The following is a 25961-nucleotide window of genomic DNA, read 5'->3' as shown; positions in this document are numbered from 1 at the left end:
TTGGGAGAACCATAGAGGAGTCAGCTGTGAGGGGACGGGGAGGAAGATTAGAGCAGAACAAGGGGGTAAAGTCTAGTGGACCTGGCAGAAGTGAGGGGGTTAGAAGGAGAACCTGGACACCCAGAAAACCCCAGCTCCAATGTAGCCCACCCTGGCCTCCCAGGCAATGCTGGGGGATGTCACTCACTTCTTCTGCTTCTTCTCCAGCTCATGGTTTCGACTCTGTTGGTTCTCTAGCAGGACACGGGTATCCTCCAGGTCACAGGTAAGATGGTGGCACTTCCTCTTCAGTTGGTGAGCCATCTTCTTGGCCCCCTCATAAGTGCTTTGCAGCTCCCCAAGCTGTAAGGGTAATAGAATGAATTACCCAGTTCTATGGGCACAGAATGGGCTTTTTACTTTGCATTTCAAGGAGTTGCTGTTTCCAAGGTGTGTAATGAGAAAACAGTAGATGCTGGAACAGGGAGACCTTGTCTTGACTACCTTCCTCCTGGAAGCCACTTTTCTGAGCCTCAGTTTTCTCAGAGGTAAAGTGGGGATAATCTCCTCACTCTCTTAAGGTTGGTTTCACTTTTGCTCAATAAACCTCCAGCCAATGCGCCCACAGACTTTACCTACCCTGCCTCAACTTGATGGCCCCCTGAACCACCAGATATAACTCATATCCCCATCAGCCAACATGATCAGAAGAGATAGGTGAGGATTAGCCACAGAGCCCCCAAAATGGCACACCTAGAGAATCTGACCTGGATCCCAAGTGGCAAGCCTTAAAGGTTAAAGCAGCAGATGGGATTTTGCATGGGCTGGATCAATACAGGAGTGCACACGGCCTTCAACCAACAAAACCGAAGACTCCCACATCTTCTTCCAGGAAACACTGTCCCAAATGTCCTACTTTAGTTCTGGGGAAGAGCATGCAACTCAGCACACTGGCTTTGAAGCAATGGCCTCATTAAAGAATTGCTTTAAATAAGCAAAACTCTGAGTTAATGAAGCCTGTAATTCTAAATTCAGCATTTGAAGGCAAATGGGATGTTTTCTCATATTCTGCTGCTCAGAAAAGGTTGCAGTTTTATTACTTTTTAATGTAGCATAAATATCCCCCTTCCTTAGGGAAACTGACTCAACTTTATAATTTGTTATGAAGGAACTGGGCTGCTTTTTTGCAGGTGTCCATCTGTGTTTATCTGTGGTTCAAGATGTCTCTTGAGGACCACAATGCAATGTTCATCTTGAAAGTGACCACTAAAACCATCACCACCAGCATGGAGGATATGGAGAGTCATTTCCATTGTTTATAAAATCCCATGTGATCTCACCCTGACCCGCCTCTGCAAGGCAATCACTTGATACTTTTTCCTCACATTGAGAATAGAATAGATACACAAATACAACCTCCACCCTAGGGCTCTTACATCGAATGGGAGAGACTACGAAGCAAGTAGGTAATTACAATACAGCATGATGAGGCCTATGTTTCGGGAGACAACTCAGGGACTCCCAACCCGATCTGCGTCAGCAAAGACTTTCTGGAGAGAGTGACATTTAAGCTAAGATCTTAAGAATAGTTGGAGATATCTAGGCAGGAGAGAAAAAGAAAGATTGCTCAGGGAAGAAGAAATAGCATATGCAAAGTCCCAGAGGTGAGAAAGAATCAGGCATTTTTGGAAAGAGAAAAAAAAAAAAACTGTGTGGCTGGAATCAGTGGTGTGCTGAAGTGGACTGGTACCAACTTGAAAGAGATGTACAGAGCTAATTCTGTGCATCTCTTTCAAATTCCATGTGAGTGACATCACAATGGTAGTTTGAAATTGGCAAAGTGGGAGTATTTACACCAGGGAAATTGGCAAGTGCTACAAATCAGGGCTTTTTCTTTTTTCCAGAGAGCTATTTACTAGCACACCATTTGTTAGAGTGTGAACTGGTTAGAATGTAGGTGAGGGATCACTGGAGGCCACAGAAGACAAGCAAAGAGACCGAACTATTTGTACATTCATCTAGAAAGGTTGGATAAACTTATATTATATATAGATAAGATTGCATTAGATTTGAAAGAAGGAAATTTCAGGATATCAGAAATGCAGAGGACACAAAGCCTTAACAATAATGGTGCATACTAATATTGTGGCGGCCAGGATGAGGGAGAAGAGCAATTGATAGATCCAGAAATGTCCTTTAGGATAGAGGTTTGTGTTTGAATGCCCAGACAGAGATAGGAGGCAAGGCTCTGGACTCATGGAAGGTGAAAAGTTGCAATGAAGACCCTTGCATTGACAAGTCCCTCAAAGAGCTGCATACACCTCAGTGAGAAGAGAAAATAAAAGCTCCACCTCGTGGCCTGGAAGATGGTAAGAAAGCTTGCTTTCACCCTGGATCTAGGTGGGGGGAAAGTACTCTCATAAGAATTTTAAACCCCAGGTCTAAGCTTCACGTGGGTTTAGAGACTGACAATTTTTACATGCTGCAAAAATCTGAGACCAGGAATTTAGCATTATCTCAGGGACTGCTGCCAGAGAAAGTGAAAAGGGCTTCTTCTAGCGGAACACACCCACGACCCTGTTATCAAAGGGCTCCCATCAGCATCAACTGAATGTTTTAAAAAGTTAAATCTCCTGCTGAAGATTAACTCACAATGAAAAAAAAAAACAGCTAAAAAGGCACACAAAAACTCACTGGGAGAGAAGAAAAAAACATGCCACAAGGCAGAACACCTGGGACTACTGGGGGAGGAGCAGAGAAACCTGTTAAAGATGAGCTCAAAAACAAAATTTACAAAACACACAAGGAAAAAAATCCACCGTGAGAGTCAGCACACTTTGTGATCTGAGAACAAGCTAAGAGAGACTCTGAAAAGTTCCTTGGCTGCCGTGTGGCAATTGCTTGAGAGGAGAGGCCAGAGGTGAGGACAATTAGGAGGGTGTTGCTTTGGTCTGGATGAGAACTGGGAGGTAGCAGATTAGAACAGAGGCAATGGGAAAATGTGGCGGTTTTAAGACCACCGATAATTATGTAATAGATAAGAAACCTGAGTTAAGTCACTTCCACAAGGTTCATGCAGAAATGGAACTGGAACTTAAAGATCCTGAGTTAATGTCCATGTTCTTTATACCACAGAGCAGTCTCTGGATAGAAGACCCATATGTAGAGGCAATATTTTTTATGTCTCACAGTGACCAGCATTTGTATTAATAGTAGAGATGGAAAAACCTCAAGTGGCTGGTGTCCTCTTCCTCCTTCCCCAGGGTCAGCTGGCACCTTGACCACCCACAGTGGAGGTGAGAACCTGTCCACTCTCTGACACTTCGGTGGCCAAGATTATCCCCACATCTTACCTTCTGCTCCAGCTCTTTCCTGGCTGTCAGCTCCGAGTCCAGCCTCTCCTCACATTGCTGCACACGCTTTCTGAGGAAGTCGTTCTCCATCTGAGCACAATCAAAGCGCATCTGCCACTCATCTGCTGTTTAACAGAGGCAGGGAGACCAGGATAAGAGGCCAAATGAGCGTAAGCCAAGAGTGAGAGTGGCTCTCCTCCACTTTCTTGGCTCTTTGCATGCAATTTCACAATATTCACGGAGTCCCTGAACTTCAACCTTGGACCAAGAAACTATGCTTTAAGTCTGAGTTTTAAATAATGCTTCCTCCAGGAAGCCTGTCCTGACCACCCTAACTGTCTAAAGTTCTTGACTAATCACTCTTCTAAGATGGGTTGCCTTATACTGCTTAGCTGTCTCTACAAGTGTATTCATATCTTCCCTTTTCCAAGGAAATTTCATACTCCTTAAAGGCAAGGGAGCTGTTTCAGTCTCTGTGAGTCCTTCACACCCTCTGGAAGAGTTCCCTATAAGTAGATTCTCACACATGTTGATACAAGCTCATGAATTTCTTAATGAACCTAATACAATAATCAGGTAAAAGGAGTCATCCTACTGGCCAACGTTATGGGGTGGCACAGAGTATGTAATCATTGGCTGTTGGCTGAATTAACAAATAAGTAAATTAGCAATAATTCAAGACTCTACTAAACTGGTCAGAAGATGTCTCTAAAGATAAGACGAATACCAAATCCCTTGAGGTGGTAAACATCTCAAAAAAAATATTACATGGTTTGATTAAAACTGTTTGACTCATTAGAATTGATTATTTTAGGCTAAGATGTCTTATTTTTTGACTATCTGAATAATAGAATAATGCCCATTAAGTTAATGGAGCTGTGGAAAACTTTCCACAAGCGGATGACTGAAGGTAGAGAACACCTACTTATTCATTTATCATCCATCCATCCATCCATCCATCCTTCCATCCATCCATTCACACACTCATTGAGCACATTACTTTGTACAAGATGCAAGGGATAATGAAATGAATAAGAAGCCATATCCACCCACCTTCCAGAATAATCTAGCAAGGAAGACAAATTAAAAAAAAGCTGAAACTTAATTTTCACCCAGAGATGATTCACCCAGAGGTGATTCTTTCTCATGCTAGTTCTTTTTCATACTAGTTTACTGTAAAGTAACACATAAAGTAAAGTAGTATGCTCACAGCTTTCATAAAGAGGCTTATAGAAATCCAGAAAAGAACTCAAATTCATAAGACGACAAATTTGTTTGGTTCATCATTGTATTCCCAGAATATACTATAATGCCTAGCATATAGTAAATACTCGAGGCCGGGTGTGGTGGCTCATGGCTATAATCTGAGCACTTTGGGAGGCCGAGGCGGGCGGATCATGAGGTCAAGAGATCGAGACCAACCTGGCCAACATGGTGAAATCCTGTCTCTACTAAAAATTACAAAAATTAGCTGGGCGTGGTGGCGCGCACCTGTAGTCCCAGCTACTTGGGAGGCTGAGGCAGGAGAATTGCTTGAACCCAGGAGGTGGAGATTGCCCTGAGCCAAGATTACGCCACTGCACTCCAGCCCGGAGCAAGACTCTGTCTCAAAAAAAAAAAAAAAAATGCTCGATAACCTTCACTGGAAAGGTGGATAGTTGAATGGTTAGGATGTTTGAATAGGTGATACGGTGGAAGATTAATGGATAAATATTCGGTTAGGTAGGTGAAATAATGGATGGATGGATATTAGTGTGGACAGATAAGTGGGTGCATGGGTGGATGAATGCATGGATTGATAGATAAATAAATGATAGGGCAGATGGATAAATGGATGAATGGTGGATGATGGATGGATGGATGGATGGATAGATAGATGGATAAATGGATGGATGGGTAGGTGGGTAGGTGGATGGATGGATGGATGGATGGTTGGATGGATGGATGATAGGATTCAGTTCTGGAAAGAGGTGACCTCAATAGAGATTTCTACATCGTTAACCAATAAAGAATAGTATAATAATAAAGAGTTAAAGCTTGTTCAAGTTTCCACCAAGGTGAAAATATCACGATAGGAAAAGCACACTATCTCTCCAAAAGGAAAAGCCTCACAATCACAAGCAGCATGGCTTACAAAAGTAAGAAGCAGCAACAGAAAGCATTTGGGCAGCTGCCCATGTGCCCTGTGCCACGATGTGCTATAGAGCCAGTGGCATGAGTGGGCAACATGAACAAGAGGGGGAACTGTTCTTCAAGGCTCATCTCTTCCTTGCCCACGGGTGCCACCCCTAATCGATGTGTATAATTTCAGCCGTTCACTATCCAATCATCTTTTTTTCCTGAGTTTACCTGATCTCCCCACTTATATTGCAACTATCTTGAGAGGAGCATCCAATTAAAAATCCTCTGTAACTCCCACAGTGTCCAGCTCAGTGCTGAATGCATAGCATAAAAGGTTCTCTTCAAATTTTTAGCCATGCATAAAGGAAAAACATATTTTTGAAATAATTCATACTTCATCTTGAACCAATGTGGTAGTTGCGGTACCACTGAGATGGTATGATTGAAATGTTTTACTGCTTCTTTCAGATTTCCAATATCTTAGAAATTTTCTGTAATGAGTATGTATTACTTTCATAATGAAAAACAAAATATTTGTGGGCTGGCTTCTTGGAATGAGCACCCAGAGCTGAGAGCCTCTATAGCATTGTGACTAATGTGCTAACAAGCTAAGCACATGGCCCCCTCTCATTAACACCCTGATCTTACCAAAGGAAAACAAACTGGGAAACATTATTTAGATGTGAATCTCATGCAGATGGAACTGACACTGGCGCCCCTCTGGGGATTTATAGAAATCACCTCCAAAGCTGGGTGCAATGGCTCATGCCTGTAATCCCAGCACTTTGGGAGGCTGAGGCGGGTGGATCATCTGAAGTCAGGAGCTCATGACCAGCCTGATCAACAAGGTGAAACCCCGTCTCTACTAAAAATACAAAAATGAGCCAGGCATGGTGGCACATGTCTGTAATCCCAGCTACTCGGGAGGCTGAGACAGGAGAATTGCTTGAACCTGGGAGGCGGAGATTGCAGTGAGCCGAGATCAGGCCACTGCACTCTAGCCTGAGTGACAGAGCAAGGCTCTGTCTCAAAAATAAATAAATAAATAAATATATAACCTCCAAGGCCAAGGACTGTCCCACACTACTGATTCTATACCAACACGTTCCCCTCTCCCTACGTGTACCCTACCTTGTTGGGTCTCCTTTATAAGAGAGCCTCAAAGTCTGTATTAACCTCCTTGGTAAATGCCTGCCATGAAGGGAGCCAGGATGGAAGAACAAGAATGGAACAGAAAACAAACACACATTGTCTCTCCTCCACAGACCCCTGACCTCCATTCCTCTGAGTGTCCCTGACACTTCAGGGGCACAAATTCTCTGGACACAGGGAGGGAGGGAATAATGCTGACATTTTATAGAAACGGTCCCACTGGATAGCCTTCTCACCCAACTCCATTAGGCTGGGAGAGTAAGATGCACAGGGAGAAGCTGGCAAAGATGTCACCATGCTATCTGATCATAAAGTCTCCAGGGAACTGTATAAGAAGGACATCCCCAGAAACTCCTCACTACTGAACGCATGTACAGTGCCCCTGGCTAAAAGCAAGAGCCGGCTCACCTTCCTGCCATTCAGTAACTGTTGAGTGCCTGACACAGCTTTATTCTCTGTGAAATGGGAAGGGCAGCCGTTTCTGTTCCACAGGTTGCTATAAGGAAGGCTGTGATCTCATTATTCCTCGTAATAATAATGGCAAAGCAGCTATTAGCTATTCATCACTCTATGCCACACACATGGCTAAACATTTTCTATCAATTATCCAAGACAATCTCCATTTGAAAGAGGAAGAAACTGAGGTACAGCAATTTCTTTGGCCCAAAATTCAAATCCAGAAATACAACTTCATAGGTTCCAACTTTTAACCACTAGGCTGCCTTCCTCAAAATGTATGTTTTATTTTTATTTTTACTTTTTTGAGACAGAATCTTGCTCTGTCGCCCAAGCTAAAATGCAGCTAGGCCTCCCAGGCTTACTCGATCCTCCCGCCACAGCCTCCTGAGTAGCTGGGACTACAGGCACATGCCACTACACCTGGCTAATTTTTAAGTTTTTTGTAGAAATGGGGTCTCACTATGTTGCCCAGGCTGGTCTTGAACTCCTAAGCTCAAGCGATCCTCCCACTTCGGCTTCCCAAAGTGTTAGGATCACAGGTGTGAGCCACCATGCCAGGCCTCTCAAATTTTATTTTTAAAATATTCAATAAACATAAAAGTGGATGGGTGCTGTGGCTCACACCTGTAATCCTAGCACCTTGGGAGGCCAAGGAGGGCAGATCATGAGGTCAAGAGGTTGAGACCATCCTGGCTAGCACAGTGAAACCCTGTCTCTAATAAAAATACAAAAAAATTAGCCAGGCATAGTCCCAGCTACTCAGGAGGCTGAGGCAGGAGAATTGCTTGAACCCCAGGAGGTGGAGGTTGTGGTAAGATGAGATTGCGCCATTGCACTCCAGCCTGACGATGGAGTGAGATTCCCTCTCAAAACAGAAAAACAAACCACAAAAGTACCTTGCCCATAAATCCACTATTTTAAAATCACTCTTTGCATTAAAACTAAACAGCACATATCACATGGATAATTTGCTATCTAGGATACTGCTGGATTGACTGTTTCATGTCTGCTTATTCCATTAGACTGTAAGCTCCAAGAGGGTAACACTGTGCCTGTTTGCTCTGCCACAGTCACAGCCCCTCATGCAATATCTAGCACCCAGTAAGTGCTCCATCTATGACAGATTGAAGACACGGAAAAGACAACTTTGTCTATCAGCAACCAGCCCCAAGGGTCCCAGGCTTCTTACCTCCTCCAGCGGGATTCCTTTCCAAGTCATTCAACTGAATTTTCTGCTGGGCTTCTTCCAGCTGTTTATTCACGTCTCCCAGTTTTTTCTGGACTTGTTCATATTTGCTCTAGAAGAAAGGGCTCAAGGTCCAAACTAGCGCTGGACAGACCTGGACTGGTCGTCTTACCCATGGTGCTTCCAAGGCTCATATCGGCCACGCTCTGCACAGCCCTGACCCATGCAGACTCCAGGACCAAGGATAGCACCTTCTGCACCCTTCTCACCCAAATCTCCAACCCCAAAAACTGTCCACCTTCTGCCAATCCTCTCCTATTTGCCTCTCTAGCCAGGGACTATCCATCCACCCATGACACTTCTAAGGCCAAGCCTTAGGAGACCTAAGTGTCCCCCAGGACCTTGAGGCCAGCAGTCAACCTGTGCATCTTGCTTAAGCTTACTGATCCCCAATGAGAATGTCGGGGGGCAGACCCAACCATTCATGGCCACGGTGTTCAGCCAGCCCTGGCCATCCCTGACCACTCACCTTGAGCTCCTGGACCTCCCGGAAGGCCTGTAACCGCTCTGCCCGCTCACTCTCCAGCACCTGGCACGCCACATCACCTTTGAAGCGCTCATCGGCCAGCTCAGTGGTCAAGTCAGCAATCTAGGATGAGGAATGAGGCAGCCAAGGAAGGGTCACTCAATGGAGCCACCAGCCCTTTTCTCCCCATGCACAGGACCATCTTTGGACTGATCACTAGCTATCATGGGGAAGCAACCCTTGAGTATAAACAAGTGGTTAAGAGCATGGACTTCAGTTTTACTGGTCATGATGTGGTAGAATTCTTGGTCCAACACTCACTACCTGTGTGATTTTACAACAAGCAGGATGCCTTGCTGGTTCTCAGTTTTCCCAGCTTGAAAGCTGGTAAAACAACATACATCGTTGTTTTGAGGATTCAAGGAAAGAATCCATTGAAAGCTCAGCACTGTGCCTGGCATGCAGTAAGTGCTCAATTTAAAAAATGGCCATTTTTGTGGAATCTCTCTTTTTTTTTTTTTTTTTTTTTTTTTGAGACAAAGTCTTGCTCTGTCACCCAGGCAGAATACAGTGGCATGATCTCAGCTCACTGCAACCTCCACCTCCCGGGTTCAAGCGATTCTCCTGCCTCAGCCTCCTGAATAGCTGGACTACCAGTGCGCATCATCACACCTGGCTAATTTTTTGTATTTTTTAGTAGAGACGGGGTTTCACTAGTTAGCCAGGATGATTTTGATCTCCTGACCTCAGATCCACCCACCTCAGCCTCCCAAAGTGCTGGGATTACAGGCATGAGCCACCTTTTCCAGCCTGGAATCTCTTCCTAACCAGCTTTTAGCAAATCCTCTCATGGGTTGTACCAACACTGTCCCTCAGTAAGACACACTGATGGATACTCACTGCACCAGAATGCTCTCCATCAGACCAGCTCTCTACAATTCCCCATGGTCCATCTGCTTCTGGCAGGTGACAGGCATGCACATCCAGTGTCGGTGCATGTTCTCCCAGACTGTTTTTGCCTATTGCATTTTTACCATAGCTATCTATTCAGTTAGCCACTACATAAACTTATAAAGTGTGGCTGGACAGAGTTTCCATGAAAACTAGGTGGAATGCCTTCGAAGGAATTAATAAAGGTAAGCTGCATCTTAAAATGCTGCCAAACCGGCATCATTGCAACAACTAAAAAGAAACTGGAAGTAAAAAATTAGGTTTCCGCATTCAAATTGCTTTGCCATTTGCTCTGTGTTAAAGAAGCCAAAATCGGAAATCACGTGGTTGTATATCAGGAGTGTGGTTTAAGAAAGAAAGAAAAATGAATGTGGTCCTGCCTCAGAAATGAAGGGATTTAAATTATAGTATGTGTAATTAATTTTAAAATAGAAATTTTTAAATGAATTCCCACCTACATTGCCTTTTTTTTTTTTTTTCTAGTTAACTGACCAGCCACCGATGCCAAGTGAGCAGGCTTCTGGGCGTGGTATTATTGTTCCAAAATGAAGCGCCCAGGGTTTGAGAATATGGCAGAGTACGTAAGGGGAGAATGAGTCTCGCTCTGTTGCCCAGGCTGGAGTGCAATGGTATGCAATCTCAGCTCACTGCAACCTCTGCCACCCAGGTTCAAGCGATTTTCCCGCCTCAGCCTCCCGAATAGCTAGGACTGTAGGCACGTGCACCACACCTGGCTAATATTTTGTACTTTTAGTAGAGACGGGGCTTTCACCATGTTAGCCAGGTTGGTCTCAATCTCCTGACCTCGTGATCTGCCTGCCTCAGCCTCCCAAAGTGCTGGAATTACAGGCATGAGCCACTTTGCTCGACCCCTGAGGCTACCTCTTAAGGGAGGCAGAGGGACTGAAAAAAAATAAAGAGGTAGAGTACAAGGTTTGAGTCCAGCCTCAACAACGAACACCTTGGACAATCCCTTCTGCTCTGGAGCCTTAGTTGCCTGAGCTGTAACATGTATTGAATTAGGTGTGGTCACATATTCTCTTTCTGTAACTTTTACATGTGAAGATATTAGAAAGCCTCACTCTTTCATTGGACCTTCTGCGTCGTGACTGATATTTAGGGGCGACTGTGCATTATTTTTACTGAGAAGGTAAAAGGTTCTTATGTTGAGCAAGATAGCTGCCCTTCTGAGCTATCCTCTCTTGGTACCGTTAGCTCAGGCAGGGTCAAAATTTATTCAGCTGTCCCGTGAAGAAGGAAGAGGGAGATCTATGCTCTGACCTTAAAGAATATATATATCCCCAAGATATATTGCCAAAGGGGGGAAAAAGGCAAATTTGCAGAATAGAATGTTTGGTGTAATCCCATTTTTGTTTGCACAGAACAAAGCACTCCCAAACTGTTTATTGGGATTTTTTTTTTTCCTAGAAGGATGGGTTCACAGGGAACTCCAATTTTCTTGTGATGCGTTTCTGTACTGTTGATTTTTTTAAACTGCTTTTGTAACCAGAAAACAAAACAAAATATCTTTCAAAAAGAGTGAAAAAAAATACAAAATCTGAGGCTGCTCTGTGCAGTCCATGCTCCCCATCTGTTTCATTTCTCCAGCCCATCTGTTTCCCACCCTACTGACCACATCACCGACTGCTGAGACCAAAATACACATTTCAATAGACACAGAGGAGAAAGAAGGCTTGGGAGAGGCATTGCAAAGCCACCTCACATGTAAGTGGCAGAACTGAGATTTGAACTCACACCTGTCCAGTCCAAGTCAGGACCACCAGTTAATGAATGAGGGGCTCTTCAGGGATGCTCCTGGTTGTCCCCAGCAGGGAGCGTTCTCTTGTTGTTCCTTACACTGGACACCGGGGAAGTACCTTGCAATGACCTCGGATGCTTGTTAAAATGCAAATTCTAGACCAGAGCATGATGGCTCATGCTTGTAATCCCAGTGCTTTGGGAGGCTGACATAGGAGGATCACCTGAGGCCAGGAGTTGAAGACCAGCCTGGGCAACATAGCAAGACCCTGGCTCTACAAAAAAGTTTTTAAAAATCAGACAGCCGAGATGCTGCACGCCTATAGTCCCAGCTACTCTGGAAGCTGAGGCAGGAGAATCACTTGATCCCAGGAGTTCTATGCTGCAATAAGCTATGATCACACCAGCCTGGGTGACAAAGTGAGACCCTGTCTCTTAAGAAATAAAATAAAATGCAAATTCTAGGACTGTCAGATCCCCAAACCAGGATCTCTAAAGCATAATTCAGGAATCTGCATTTCAACCTGCTCCGGGGTGATTTTTATGCACAACAAAATTTAAGAATTACTGCCATAGAAATTGCCAGGGTCTCCTCCTAATTTTGGCCTCACACTTGGATTTGGAGGGGTTAGATTTGCTTAAGACTGTGCAAAATCATTCTTGCTGCAAGAGCGCTGATTTGCACTGGCCACACGACACATGGCGGGGCAATCCAGGAATGCCCTGGTCACACCCCTAACCACCATCCTTGAAATTAGCATTAATTCCAAGCAGCACGACTGTATTCTCTCTACCTTAGCCAATTAGTGTGAAATTTAATTTGTGCTAATCGGCCTGAGCAAGGGGAGCACAGAATTAATTTGCTGCATTAATTTTGAATTTCATAGAACCCAAAGTCAGGAGCCCAAAGGACAATTAGTCTTTTCAAACTGGGGGGAAATGACACATGCTTTTCACAGAGACAAGTGGCCTCTGACCTTCCCCTGTCCCCACAAATCACTATCCCTTCCCACACCATGGGGTGCAGGGGCTTTGGATGGAGGTGAGAAGCGGGCCCCAGGCTCACAGCTGTCAGTGGACTGCAAATTGAAAACCTGTTTAATGAAGTGGGGAGTCTAGTTTGCAAACCCAGAAGAATCCTTGCAGATTACTCAAGAGCCAATTAACTAGAAATTATCTTGAAAACCTCCCCAGATCTACCACTTGGCCAAACCAGCAGAAATGTTATTTCTATTGAGGGACAATTACTCCAAGGGCCTGCTAGAGAGAAGGGGACAGAAATTAATAAATTTGTTGTATATTTTGTATGGAATGGAACATAAAAATATATATATATATATACTAGGCACTGGCTTCATTTGCAGTTTGGGGGAGCAATGGGTAACTGGGATTTGATGGATGTTACATGCTGAACACACATGGGGTCCCTGGGACTGTCACTGTTGCTCATTATTCATGGAACCAATAAGCACTATGTGAGCACCTACTATGCGCCAGGTCCTGTTCTGAAGGACCCCACTGGCCAGTCAGAGAGACAGGTAAACCACAGGGGCACACATGGGTCCTAGCTTGACCTTGTCCTCAGCTCTTAGATTCATGGACTCTCAAGCCCAAAAACCGTCTGTCTTGCAGACAGCAGTAAAGAGCAATTTTTTTTTAAGATGTTAATTCTTTTTTTTTCCCCATTTATTTATTTTATTGCATTTTAGGTTTTGGGGTACATGTGAAGAACATGCAAGATTGTTGCATAGGTACACACGTGACAGTGTGATTTGCTGCCTTCCTCCCCATCACCTACATCTGGCATCTCTCCCCTTGCTATCTCTCCCCAGCTCCCCACCCCCCACCATCCCTCCCCTATTTCCCCCCAACAGACCCCAGTGTGTAGGGCTCCCCTCCCTGTGTCCATGTGTTCTCACTGTTCAACACCCGCCTATGAGTGAGAACATGCGGTGTTTGATCTTCTGCTCTTCTGTCAGTTTGCTGAGAATCATGGTTTCCAGGACATGAATAGCAACTTTTTGCTCTCCTCCTGTACTTTGCAATTTGCACAGAAAGGATCTGTTCATTACAACCCCTTGAGCGAGAAACAGCTCACACTCTTGAAATGCTGAGGGTATACCAGTACACTAAGCACTTGGCATATATCGTCTTTCAGCCCTTCATATACCTTATGAGGAGGGTATTTGTATTATTCCCTTTTCACAGAATGGGAAACTGAGGAATTGAAGAGGGAGTGATTTGCTTAGGATCATAGCTGATAAGTAGCAGAGGTAGTCCAGCTCAGGCTGCCTGGCTTATACCCACCCCACTACGACCTTTCTTAGACCTCCCCCACCCCTCTGGTTTCTGGAGGTTAGCAAAGCAATTATCCACTGGAACAGATCAGACAGCAGGACCCCGGAGGGCTGAGATTAAGTAGCCAGTGGGTACAGATCAAAGACCAAGTAAGATCTGGACCTCAACCACTCTTGCTGGGCACTTCGGCCAAAGAGAGCCTGTGTGGACGCCCAGTGGAAAGGAAGCCCACACTCCCATCCCCTGCAACCTAAGTGATGAAAAGACAAAATGAGGCAGTAAAGGGCCAGCCCAGCTGCAGCACCGGCTGGCTCGTGTGATGTTTGTCAAAGAGATTAAGCCGTGGCTTCAGTCTCATGGTACTGCCCCAGAGCTGCCTCGGTCGGCAGGGGAAATTCAGAACAAATCTCCGGCTTAGTGGCAGGCTGCCGGGTTCCTCAGAGATGCCTGCTGGGCACCAGTGCCAGCCCTCTGCTGTGCCTCCCAGCTGGGCCCACCACTTGCTTCTAAGTAGTGGTAACATATAATGGCCATCACCACCGCAGATGGTGCTTACCACATGCACGGCTTTACCCATGGAAGGCTCACAATACTGAGAAGTGGATACTGATGTTGTCACCAGGTGCCATGGGGGAAACTGAGGCACCAAGGTGCAAACACTCTCCCAAGGACACAAACCAGGCAGTGGCTACTTAACCACTCTGCCAAACTGACTCAAGGACTCACTGAATATGGGTTGACTGAACTAACAAGTACATGACAGCGATTCATACATGTGAAGGCTCTGTAGGCTCTGGCATGTCCGTGGGAATGGATCAGTCTTGTAAGAATGCCAGGAGAAAGGTCATGCCTCTGAGCTGGGCAGAGGAGGGTGACATACCACCCACTGGCCTTGGGGGTCCCTCTAGAAAGAAGGAACAGTTATGGCCTTTCAGGGCCTTTGGAAGGGGGCTTCAAGGACCACTAGGGCCCCCCAAGTGATTCAGCAGAAAGAGGAAATAATCCTAAGATCATGACACTCACATACCCCTTCTTGAAAATGTCCTTTGGTCCTGCCCTCCCCTTCAGGATGAAGTCCAAACCTCTAAAGCGATTCTCCTGACCCCCTGTGATCCGGTCGGCTTCATGCTTCATCCCTACCCCATAAGCAACCCTTCTGGCCACCCACACACAAAACGCCCCAACCACTATGAGAACTGCACCTGCCAGCCCAGGTTCTGCTCTCTGTCTCTGCTCTTGCTGGTACCCTGTACCTGGAATGTCCCCTCACCTTGTCACCTGGCCAGCTCCTGCTCGTCCTTCCAGACTCCTCCCCTGTGAAGCCCTCCCTGACCCCATTTCCCACCTGGGTAGATGCTTCTCCCCATCACAGTCTGCCTGGAGTTGGCCAGCCCTGGGTTCAAGTCCCAGTTCTGCCGTTCACCAGCTGTGTGACGTAGGACAAATCATTTCAGCTCTCTGGGCTTCCCTGCCTGACCGATAAGACAGAGATACTAACACCTTCCTCACAGTCTGAGTTCAAGGTAAAATTAGATAATGCGGGTAAAGGACTTATCACCGCAGCCGGCACAGAGCATCACTCACTAAATGTAACTTTTCTAATTAAATTCAGTATGACTCCATTCATTCGCTGAATTTGCATTGAATGCTTTGTGCTAGACACAGAGGGGTATAAAACTGTCTAAGATGTGTCATTATCTTTGAGGAATTCACTCCACTGGGGGGAGGGTGAACACTTTAAAGAATATATTTATTGGTAGTACTGGTGATGTAGCTTGCTAGGTAGCAGGCAGTGTTATAACCGTTCTGTATACACCTTCTCCCCACTGGCTAATCATAATGAAGTAATGATTACCTTTGCCATTTCACTGATGATGAAACAAAGGCTAAGAGACTTGAAGAATTTGCCCATAATCTTGTAGCAATAAGAGCACAAAGTCAGCCACCCTCTGTCCCTCCAAACTGGACACACAAGGTGGGATCACTGTATTCATTCCCTACCTTGTACAGTGCCCAGATTATTCCTCTGTGTGACAAGGCAGGTAGAGAAGAGATTATAGGCTCGGTTCTGAATGGGCAAACTGAGGCACACAGTCAGAAAGAACACCCCAGCCATTCTTTAGCAGAGAGGCTACCAGGACCATCTGTGAATGTGACCACCATGCCGTTGCCACTGTCCACCAGGAGACCCTCCCGAGCATCTTCCAGCAGTGAACGCTCGACAGATCCTAATATTCTAAGACAGATAAGAAACAAGGCTGCCTCATTCCCCTGGGCATTAAGGAGCTGCCAGTCCAGTTCCCCACAGAAGCATGATGTGGCAGCAGGACCACGGAGCGAGGAGTCAGGAGACCTGGGATGTGGTCTGGGCTCAGTCACCAGTGACCGCATGACCCCAGCAAGCCACTTTCCTACCCCTGCTAGAGACAAGCCAGAAGCCACACTCATGACTCATGACCAAACTCCCTCCACACTTCGCAAATACACTTTCTGACCTACACGCATCTCCAGTCCCTGTCGGTGGATTCCCTCCACAATTTCTTACCAAAAGCGAAACCTCTCAGGCTAATAAGGCCAGAAATCAGGAGTGCATGGGCCTGTCTTTTGCCACAAATAAGGTCCTGGGGGGAAATTAAGAACCTACTACTCCATAGAGAGGAACAAGGATCTAGAAACAGAAATATCATTTGACCCAGCAATCCCATTACTGAGTATATACCCAAAGGGTTATAAATCATTCTATTACAAAGACACATGTATGTTTACTGCAGCACTGTTCACAATAGCAAAGACTTGGAACCAATCCAAATGCCCATCAATGATACACTGGGTAAAGAAAATGTGGCACATATACACCATGGAATACTGTGCAGCCATAAAAAAGGATGAGTTCATGTCCTTTGTAGGGACATGGATGAAACTGGAAACCATCATTCTCAGCAAACTGATACAAGAACAGAAAACCAAACACTGCACGTTCTCACTCATAAGTGGGAGTTGAACAATGAGAACCCATGGACACAGGGAGGGGAACATCACACAGTGGGACCTTGAGGGAGGGGACGCAGCGGGTGAGGGGAGTGGGGAGGGATAGCATGAGGAGAAATACCTAATGTAGATGACGGGCAATGGATGCAGCAAACCACCACAGCACGTGCATACCTATGTAACAAACCTGCAGGATCTGCACATGTACCCCAGCACTTAAAGTATAATAAAAAAAAAACCCATCTCATTATAAATCCCATATGTTCCCAAAACCTTACAGGTGCTTCCAACAAGAAGGCCACCTCTGCTTTTTTATGCAAATATAAAAAAAAAAAAACCCAGTTTGTATCAGGGCAGATTTTGCATGCTTGAAGGGTATGTATAGCCAGCTTCTTAAAAGCCCCTCGTCTCCTCTTCTGCTCCTTCACAAATGAAGCACTTAAATCATTTTGCAATAATGTTGTCTTTTTAATAAGCCTCGTCAAACGGAGTTTCTGCCAACGAGACACAACATGTTTTTGCAATGTTTCTATTCACTGTTTCTCCAGAGACAAAGGGGTGGGGTGCAGAGGCCATGAACCACTGCAGGGGTGTCTTCACGACGCGGCCCTGGAAGGGCGTCTGATCCCCATCTGCTAACAGAAATTCCCTTCTAAGAAAGCAGATGCATGTGGAAGAGGATATCTTCTAGCTGTTCTCTGGCCTAATGTGTCTCAAAGTGTGGTCCCAGGACAGCCACCTTTAGCATCACTGGAGAACTTGTTAGAAATGCAGCCTCCCCAAGGCCACACCAAGCCTGCTGATTCAGAATCTCTAAGGCTGGAATCTAGCGATCTGTATTCTGAGAAGTCTCACAGGGCATTCTGACACATTCCCAAGTGTGAGAACCACTGCTCTAAAGCAACCTTACCCCCTGAATCAGGATCACCTAGGGGCTGGATCCCCACCCCCCCCCATACCAAGAACCCCCTCTTGGGTCAGACCCTCAGGAGATGGACTGGGGAAGATACAGACCTAACAGCTCTCCAGGTAACTAGGATGCTTTTTTTTTTTTTTTTTGAGACAGAGTTTTTTCACTCGTGTTGCCCAGGCTGAAGTGCAATGGCACGATCTCGGCTCACCACAACCTCCGCCTCCCAAGTTCAAGTGCCTCAGCCTCCCGAGCAGCTGGAATTACAGGCATGCGTCACCACGCCCGGCTAATTTTGAGTTTTTAGTAGAGGCAGGGTTTCTCCATGTTGGTCAGGCTGGTCTCAAACTCTTGACTCCATCTCCCAAAGTGTTGGGATTACAGGCATAACCCACTGCGTCCAGCCTTAGGATGCTTTTTAAAGTGTAATTACAGGCCTGGTGCTGTGGCTCACGTCAGCACTATGGGAGGTCAAGGCAGGAGGATTGCTTAAGCCCAGGAGTTGGAGACCAGCTTGGGCAACAAAAGTGAGACCCCTGTCTCTACCGAAATTGAAAAAATTAGCCAGGCATGGTGGTGCACACCTGTGGTCCTGGCTACACAGGAGGCTGAAGTAGGAGGTTCGCTTTATCCCAGGAGGTTGAGGCTGCAGTGAGCCGAGTTTACTTCACTGCATTTCAGCCTGGGCAACAGAGCGAGATTTTGTCTCAAAAAATAAAAGTTAAAATTAATTATTAATTTAAAAAGAGCAATGACCTCATGAATAGAAGGTACACTATTTGGGTGACAGTTGCACTGAAAGCCCAGAATTCATCACTGTGTGATACATCCATGCTGGAAAAACTGCAATTGTACCCTCTAAAACTATTAAGAAAATTTTAAAACGTAAAAGCGACCAACATAAACCAGCAGTAGCATGAGAAGTTGGGGAAGATGAAGTGGGAAGGGAGAGAAAGATTTGAGGAAGAGAAAGCCATCATAATACTCAGTCATCAAATGTGCTTTCTGGATAAAGCCCTGCTTTGATTTCAGTTGATTCATTTTTGACAGAACTGACATCACGCCCTTGGCTTGCAGTTCAAGATGACGCTACCAAAAACGCTCCTACCCAAACCCCTCTCAATTACTGTGTGAATATTGCTGAAGTCATACTTTGCTAAATCCCTTAATGCCCCTTTTATGAGAATCCACGGAATAAATTTCCCTAACACCTCAATACCCAGAAAAGTTACTCTTATCTCATGCAACAGCTGTTTCTTTTTTTTTTTTTTTTTTCAATCTACATGCAACATGTCTATGAAATATCTTGTTTCCTTCTTAGCTTTGGCTGCTAGGAAGCTCAATGTTAGATTTTTCAGTCCAACTTTAATAGTTGTATTTGCCCATTCTTTATCTATCCTGTGCCAGGGATTGGGATTATTTGACGAACAGGGATGAAAACAGGGATTACTGATCCCCGTTTTAGGGTTTCGGTCTAGCTGGGACACAGACACAGGAGATTATTAGGAAACCGTCAATTAATCCCATGAAGAGAAACAACAAAGTTAGTGGTGGCACAGAGTAGGGCCCTAACCCTCCCTTAGAGTGTCCAACAGGGCTTCCTAGGGGAAGTGCCACCTGAAATGAGCGACAAGGGATGAAAAGGTATTAACCAGGTGAAGGGGATGAAGAGTGTGTTCCAGGCAGAGTGAACATGCGAAAGCTATGAAATGAGAGGGCATCCGAGGCCAAAGGTAGATTTCCATTTTCTACCTCTTCCCCCGGCTTCATATGCTCAGCAACCCTTATGTCCCTTTGCTCCGGCTTTCCTCACTTTTAAATTTGATCTTCATTTTTCAAGTCCCCATACATCGTGTTGTAACCGTGATACAGGCAAAGAGTTAAAGAGGCTGAGCAGAATCTTCTGCAGGGGTTGGCACTCATTGGCTTGGTTTGGGTTGCGGGAGCCTGAGCTCTGCCCGTCCTTCTCCAAATGTCCCCTAAACCGCAGCTCTGGTTGCTGAAGATGTTTGTCCCTGCACATCCCCCCCAGCAACCGATGCATGGCAAATCTGGCCTGACAGTTCGTGATTAATGACTGCGTCAAATGTCAGCTCAGTGGGAAGGAATTTCTACAGGGAAGTCCCTGATATTCCCAACCAGCCCACAGCTCTCCATGTTTTCACTTCTGCTGTCCTACTCATCGCTGCTGCTAGCAAGAGAGGTCAGGCAGCTCACTCTCGCAAGACATGAATGAGACGTCAGGCACGTGTGTGTCATTTCTTCTCCTCCTTACAGCCTGTCGCATAAGAGGAGCAGAGGCTCAGGGTGCACCTCAGCCCAGCCTCTCCTAACTCTCTGTGTACAAGGAGCAAGGCTTCTTTCTCCTCCCCAGCCAACTCCATGGTTGACGCTTTAATGTGAAGAGAGTGGACATAATCTTACAGGGAAGATGAGAAGAAGCAGAAAAGAGATAGACCCCTCCCAAACTTCATTCCACATCCCCACGTAAGCCATCCCAGGCTCACCTTGGGTTATCGACGTGAGAAGAAGGGTATGTTCCATCGGCTTAATCATAAATCCATTTACAGTTACCACTGTCCATCAACCAAGCCAAACAATTTTATAAGCAAGTAATAACACCACCAGGTGCTCTCGGTTGTAGAAAGTTTTAATTTTGTCCTGGACTAACAAATACTGTCTCACGTTGACCCAGGACCTTGGCTCCTGCCATATCTACTCTTTGTTTCATTTCGTTTTGGAGTCTTGCTCTGTCACCCAGGCTGGAGTGCCGTGGTGCGATCTGGGCTCACTGCAGTCTCTGCCTCCCAAGTTCAAGCAATTCTCCTGCCTCAGCTTCCCAAGTAGGTGGGACTACCGGCACACATCGCCATGCCCAACTAATTTCTTTTCTGTATTTTAATAGAGATGGGGTTTCACCAGGTTTTCCAGGCTGGTACCAAACTCCTGAGCTCAGGCAATCCGCTAGGATTACAGGCGTGAGCCGCCGGGTCCGGCCCATATGTACTCTTTCTCCCAGATCCACATGTAGATGGCTACAGCAAATCATTCAGATCTGGAATCAAACATCCCCCTTCCATGGAATTTTTCCTTGACCATTTAGCCAAACAGAGCCCATGCTCAACGTCCATCACTTCATCACCCCTGCCTTCTGCTTCATGTCCGTAGCACTTCATGATCTGTGACAAGCTTGCCTGTGATCCGTCTCCCTCTATCGGCCTGGAGACCTGTGTAAGGACAGGGACTTTACATCCTTCCTAGCTCTATCACAGTGTCAAGTCAAATGCCTAACACGTGGGAGATGCTCGTATGTATTCGTTGAGTGGGTGAAAAAATGAGTTCCATTTGGTCTTTAACAGAACCCTGGGAGGTACCCAGAACTTTGTGGACACACAGAGCTAGGACTAGGATAAAGCAGGTAAAACACTCACTTAGGGTGCAACATTTAAGGAGGTACCAGAAAAAAACCTCTCAGAAATCAAGATAAATAAGATTTTAATGCAATATTTTAAAATCTCCATTAGTCAAAAAACCCACAGTGAAGAAAATATCAAAATTTTAAATAAAGATTGGTTCACACTGTATAGAATGTTTACTCACCTCACCCTAATCTTGGCCTACAAATTTTTCATTTACTTAAAATTTGATATTTTCTTCATCAAGGATTTTTTTTTTTGCATTACTTTACAACTGTAAAACATTATTTATTTTGCTCAGTTTTGCGATGATGCTTTAACTCTTGTTCCCTAGACAAGTGCCTCCCCTTCCCCAGTCCTGAGAGTCTGAGAGGAGAAGCATGTTTCCCTTGAGAAGCTCCTCTTTGGCCTAGCTGTGGCTTGCTGACCACATGCAACATAATAGCATATAACAGGATTTGGCTCTGTGTCTCTGCCCATACCTCATATCGAATTGTAATCCCCAGTGTTAGAGGAGGGGCCTGGTGGGAGACGCCTGGATCATGGGGACAGGTTTCCCCTGGCTGCTCTAGGGATAGTGAGTGTGTTCTCACAAGATCTGGTTGTTTAAAAGTGTAAAGCACCTCCCCTTTCTCACTCTTCCTTCTGCTCCAGCCATGTAGGACATGCCTGCTTCCCCTTAACATTCCGCCATGATTGTAAGTTTCCTGAGGCCCCCCTAGCCACACTTCCTGTATGGCCTGTGGAAGCCTGAACCAATAAAACTTCTTTTCACTATAAATTACCCAGCTCAGGTATCTCTTTAGAGCAGGGCAAAAATGGACTAATACAGCATATAACTTTGTCTAGGAGTCTATCTGTCATTTGCAGTGACCTTCTTGGAGCGGGAACTGTCTGGTTCATGTTGTCACTCCCAGCCCATGAACTCAACACCCAACTAAAGGGAGAAGAACATGGGGCATGCAGTCACACATTCAACCAACATAACCTCTTCCAGTCGCATGACCACATCCCAGGCAACCCCTACTCTGAATTGGTGTCATTATTCCCATAAACATAATATCGTAAGTATATAGCCATATGGCCCTAATTGATCGAGTATTCTTCTGTAACTGGATCATTTCCCTTTGGCACTACGTTTGTGAGGGCAATCCATGTGGATACACATTTCTAGTTTAAGGATCAGGAAATTTTTTCTGTAAAGATCCAGAGAGTAGTTTCGGGTTGCAACTACTCAGCCCCGCCACCGCAGAGTAAAAGCAGTCATAGGCTACACAAGGAATGAGCGTGGCTCTGTTCCAATAAAACTTTACAAAAAGCGGGTGGTGCACCGAATTTGGCCAGTGCGCCACAGTTTTGCCTGTCTTTTCATGCATTTTCACTCTTGGGACCTCCAGTTTTTAATATCAGAAAACATATTCACCTATTCTATTAACAAGCTCCCATTTGACTGTTTACTTTCCTGTGTTTACATTCCTGCAACATGGCAAATGCTGTTGCTATGAACTTCTTACATTTTCATATATTCATGGATAAAATTCTCTAGTATAAAAACCTAGAGGTGGAACTGCCAGCCACAGGGCATGGACAGGTTCAACTTTCATAGATAATGCCAATTGCTTAAGAGTGGTGAGATCCATTTACGATCCCACCAGCAGTAAATAAGAATTCTCGTCCGGGCGCGGTGGCTCAAGCCTGTAATCCCAGCACTTTGGGAGGCCGAGGCGGGTGGATCACGAGGTCAAGAGATCGAGACCATCCTGGCCAACACGGTGAAACCCCGTCTCTACTAAAAATACAAAAAATTAGCTGGGCATGGTGGCGCGTGCCTGTAGTCCCAGCTACTCAGGAGGCTGAGGCAGGAGAATTGCCTGAACCCAGGAGGCGGAGGTTGCGGTGAGCCGAGATCGCGCCATTGCACTCCAGCCTGGGTAACAAGAGCGAAACTCCGTCTCAAAAAAAAAAAAAAAAAAAAAAGAATTCTCACTGCTGCGCATCCTTGCCAACACTTGGCTACATCACACTCTTCGATTTTTCCAAGCTGATGTGTGAAACAGTACCTATCAAGGTGTTAATTTGCACTTCCTAATTGCTAATTAGGTTGCGTGTCTTTTCATGAGTTTATTGGCCATATGAATTCCTGAACACTTGAACTCTTGAGACCAGATCCCCTTCCTTGGGAACTGCCCATTCGTATTACTGGCCCATATTTTTTTTTCCATTCTTATTGGAATGTTTGCCTTCTTTCAATTGATTTAAGGAAGCTCTTTATGTATTCTGGATACTCTTTTCCAGTTTGCAAATTTCTGCTCTAAGTAAGTAATGTATCTTCATTTTATGCTCTGATAAACAAAAGTTCATTACTTTAATATAGTCAAATTTATCATTTTTTCCTATGATTTGTGCTTTTGTCAATTATTTAAGAAATCCTTCCCTTTGGAACCAGGTGATATATGTTTGAATCTTAGTTACACTTCCTGGTTGTGCAACCTCCAGGAAGATACTTAATATCCCAGGGCCTCAATTTCCTCCACTGTAAAATGGGTTCAATAAGAGCATATGCCTCACAGGCAATTCTGGGGTGCTTGTAAAGCAATTAGCACACTTTCAGGCATATCATTGTTCTCCCCTTAAACAGATCTCACATACATGAAGACCCCCCACAAGGACCCAAAGGGAAGGAGGGGGATACCTTGCTTTCTAGCAGATCTGCGTTCTGCCGGAGTTCATTCCGCAACTTCTCTGATTTTTCTAGCTTCCGTCTCAGCGTTGTAAGCTCCTCCTACAAAAACAAACACCTTAATGAAACCATTCCAGACCAGAGATTAAGTTCCACCTGTGTTACAAGTGAGCAAAGGGCACTGAGTTTCAGTTAGAAGGAATAAACCTTAGTGATCAATTGCACAGAATAGTGACTCTAATAAATAGGAATGCACTGCATATTTCAAAATTGCTTTTTAAAAGTAGATTTTGGCCCGGTGTGGTGGCTGACACCTGTAATCCCAGCATTTTGGGAGGCCGAGGCGGGCAGATTATAAGATCAGGAGATTGAGACCATCCTGGCTAACATGGTCTCTACAGAAAATACAAAAAATTAGCTGGATGTGGTGGGACACACCTGTAGTCCCAGCTACTCAGGAGTTTGAGGCAGGAGAGTCGCTTGAACCCAGGACGCGGAGGTTGCAGTGAGCCGAGATCTCACCACTGCACTCCAGCCTAGGCGACAGAGTGAGACTCTGTCTCCAAAATTTAAAAAAAAGTGGGTTTTCAGTGTTTTCACCACACACACACACACACACACACAAATGATAAATGAAGTGATGGATTTATTCATCAGCCTTGCTTAATCATTTCGTATTATAAACATACATCAAAACATCACATTGTACCCCATAAATATGTACAATTACTCTTTGTAAATTAAAGATGAAAGGTTTTTTTAAAAAAAGAGTGTTTGGGGAATGGAGTAAGTAATTCAGCCAGCATCCGTGAAGATACCCATGTGCTGGGTTCCAGCAAGAGACTTTTTGTTTCACCACTTCTAAATGTCAATGTCTCTGTTCATGCAAGTCTGGTCCCGCCCAGCCCAGCCTAGGGGCTGTACGCAAATCATCAGAATGAGACCATTGCTTTGCCTGAGACTGAGCATGCCCAGTGTGGACTGTGCTCAGCACTTCATCCTCCAAGGATTGCCTTTCTGCCTGTGGCTCGGCACCATTCAGAAGCTGCTTCGCTGCCCACCCACAGCAGGCTGGTGGGATGAACTACGGAACACGCAGAGGAGCGCTATGCAGCCGTGAAAAGAGAACAAGGAAGAACTCCGCAGAAATAGAAACGCCAAGATCTTCAGAATGCATTTTCAGTGAAAGATACAAGCTGAAGAAGAGCATATATAAGATTATACTGTTTTATGTAAGAAAGATAAGAAATAAATGTGTGCGTATTTACCAATTTTTGCAAAATAATAACAAAAAGCGTAAACCAGAAACCAATCAAAACAGTTATCACAGATAGGTGACAACAGGAAAGAATGATAGAAACAGTGTTCTCTGGGAAATAAAAAAAATAAAGGACTCCCCTCTCTGTGTCCACATGTTCTCATTGTTCAAATGCCAGATATCGGTGACGCGGGGGTGGGATGGAGGCAGCAAACCACCTTCCCATATGTGTACCTATGCAACAATCCTGCATGTCTACACATGTACCCCAGAACCTAAAGTACAATAAAAAAATAAAGAACTCAAAGACTCTGCCCATTGAGCGTCTCTGGGTTAAGCAGCAAGTGTTCATAAACCCCCAGGGTGGTCACAGCATCTCTAACCACCCACAGCCTGGAGAGGAGCTGGGCGTGGGAAGGAGAATTATCTGTGTTGATGAAGGCAGAGGAACATTTGGGAGGGACCTAAAGGCTGTTGGGCTGAGCACTCTTAGATCAAGGATGTTCTGGAAGAGGGCCACAGGGTCATCAGTGCAAGCAAGAGGATGGGGGCATGGGGAGTAGCCACCCAGAACTCTGCCTGCCATATAGACTCACCTCCTTGGCTCGGAGCTGCTCATTTCCGATGGTGGCACTAAGTAGGGGCCGGAGAGATCCAAGGAGCTGCCACCATGGCCAGTCCTTGACTGCGAGGAACACAGCCACATTCTTCTGAATGCACTGCGCAGCCAGTCGGTGAATCTGCAGGGGAGGAGAGCAAAGGCTGGAGGGTCCTTCTCAACCCAGGTGAGAACAGAGGAAGGAGAGGAAGCAGAGGGGAGCAAAGGGGCTGGAGGAAGTGGGTTTATTTCCTGGTGGAAGGGACTGGATACCTTAAAATACACACACACACACACACACACACACACACACACACACACACACACA

At 45.4% G+C, this 25961-nt stretch overlaps 1 protein-coding gene across 6 annotated transcripts in view; it reads right to left on the bottom strand.

The window, feature by feature from the left end:
• The window catches only part of MYO18B (myosin XVIIIB), a 285693-nt gene that overhangs the window by 132841 nt on the left and 126891 nt on the right, over window positions 1–25961 (bottom strand). For 4 of the 6 annotated variants that reach the window (XM_032256699.1, XM_032256702.1, XM_032256703.1 and 1 more), the window contains 6 exons: window positions 25632–25775; window positions 23790–23879; window positions 8780–8899; window positions 8254–8362; window positions 3333–3457; window positions 188–342 (listed from right to left, as the gene is read on the bottom strand). In XM_032256699.1, the coding sequence (XP_032112590.1) occupies window positions 188–342; window positions 3333–3457; window positions 8254–8362; window positions 8780–8899; window positions 23790–23879; window positions 25632–25775 (743 nt within the window). The remainder of the gene's footprint in view (window positions 1–187; window positions 343–3332; window positions 3458–8253; window positions 8363–8779; window positions 8900–23789; window positions 23880–25631; window positions 25776–25961) is intronic. The other 2 variants (XM_032256700.1, XM_032256701.1) reach the window with 2 other exon arrangements.

Source organism: Sapajus apella, unplaced genomic scaffold, assembly GCF_009761245.1.
Source record: "Sapajus apella isolate SASKATOON/1434 unplaced genomic scaffold, GSC_monkey_1.0 scaffold95, whole genome shotgun sequence".
Classification (NCBI taxonomy): Eukaryota; Metazoa; Chordata; class Mammalia; order Primates; family Cebidae; genus Sapajus; species Sapajus apella.
The sequence above is the reverse complement of the archived record's forward strand: the minus strand, read 5'-3'. Positions and strand labels throughout refer to the sequence as shown.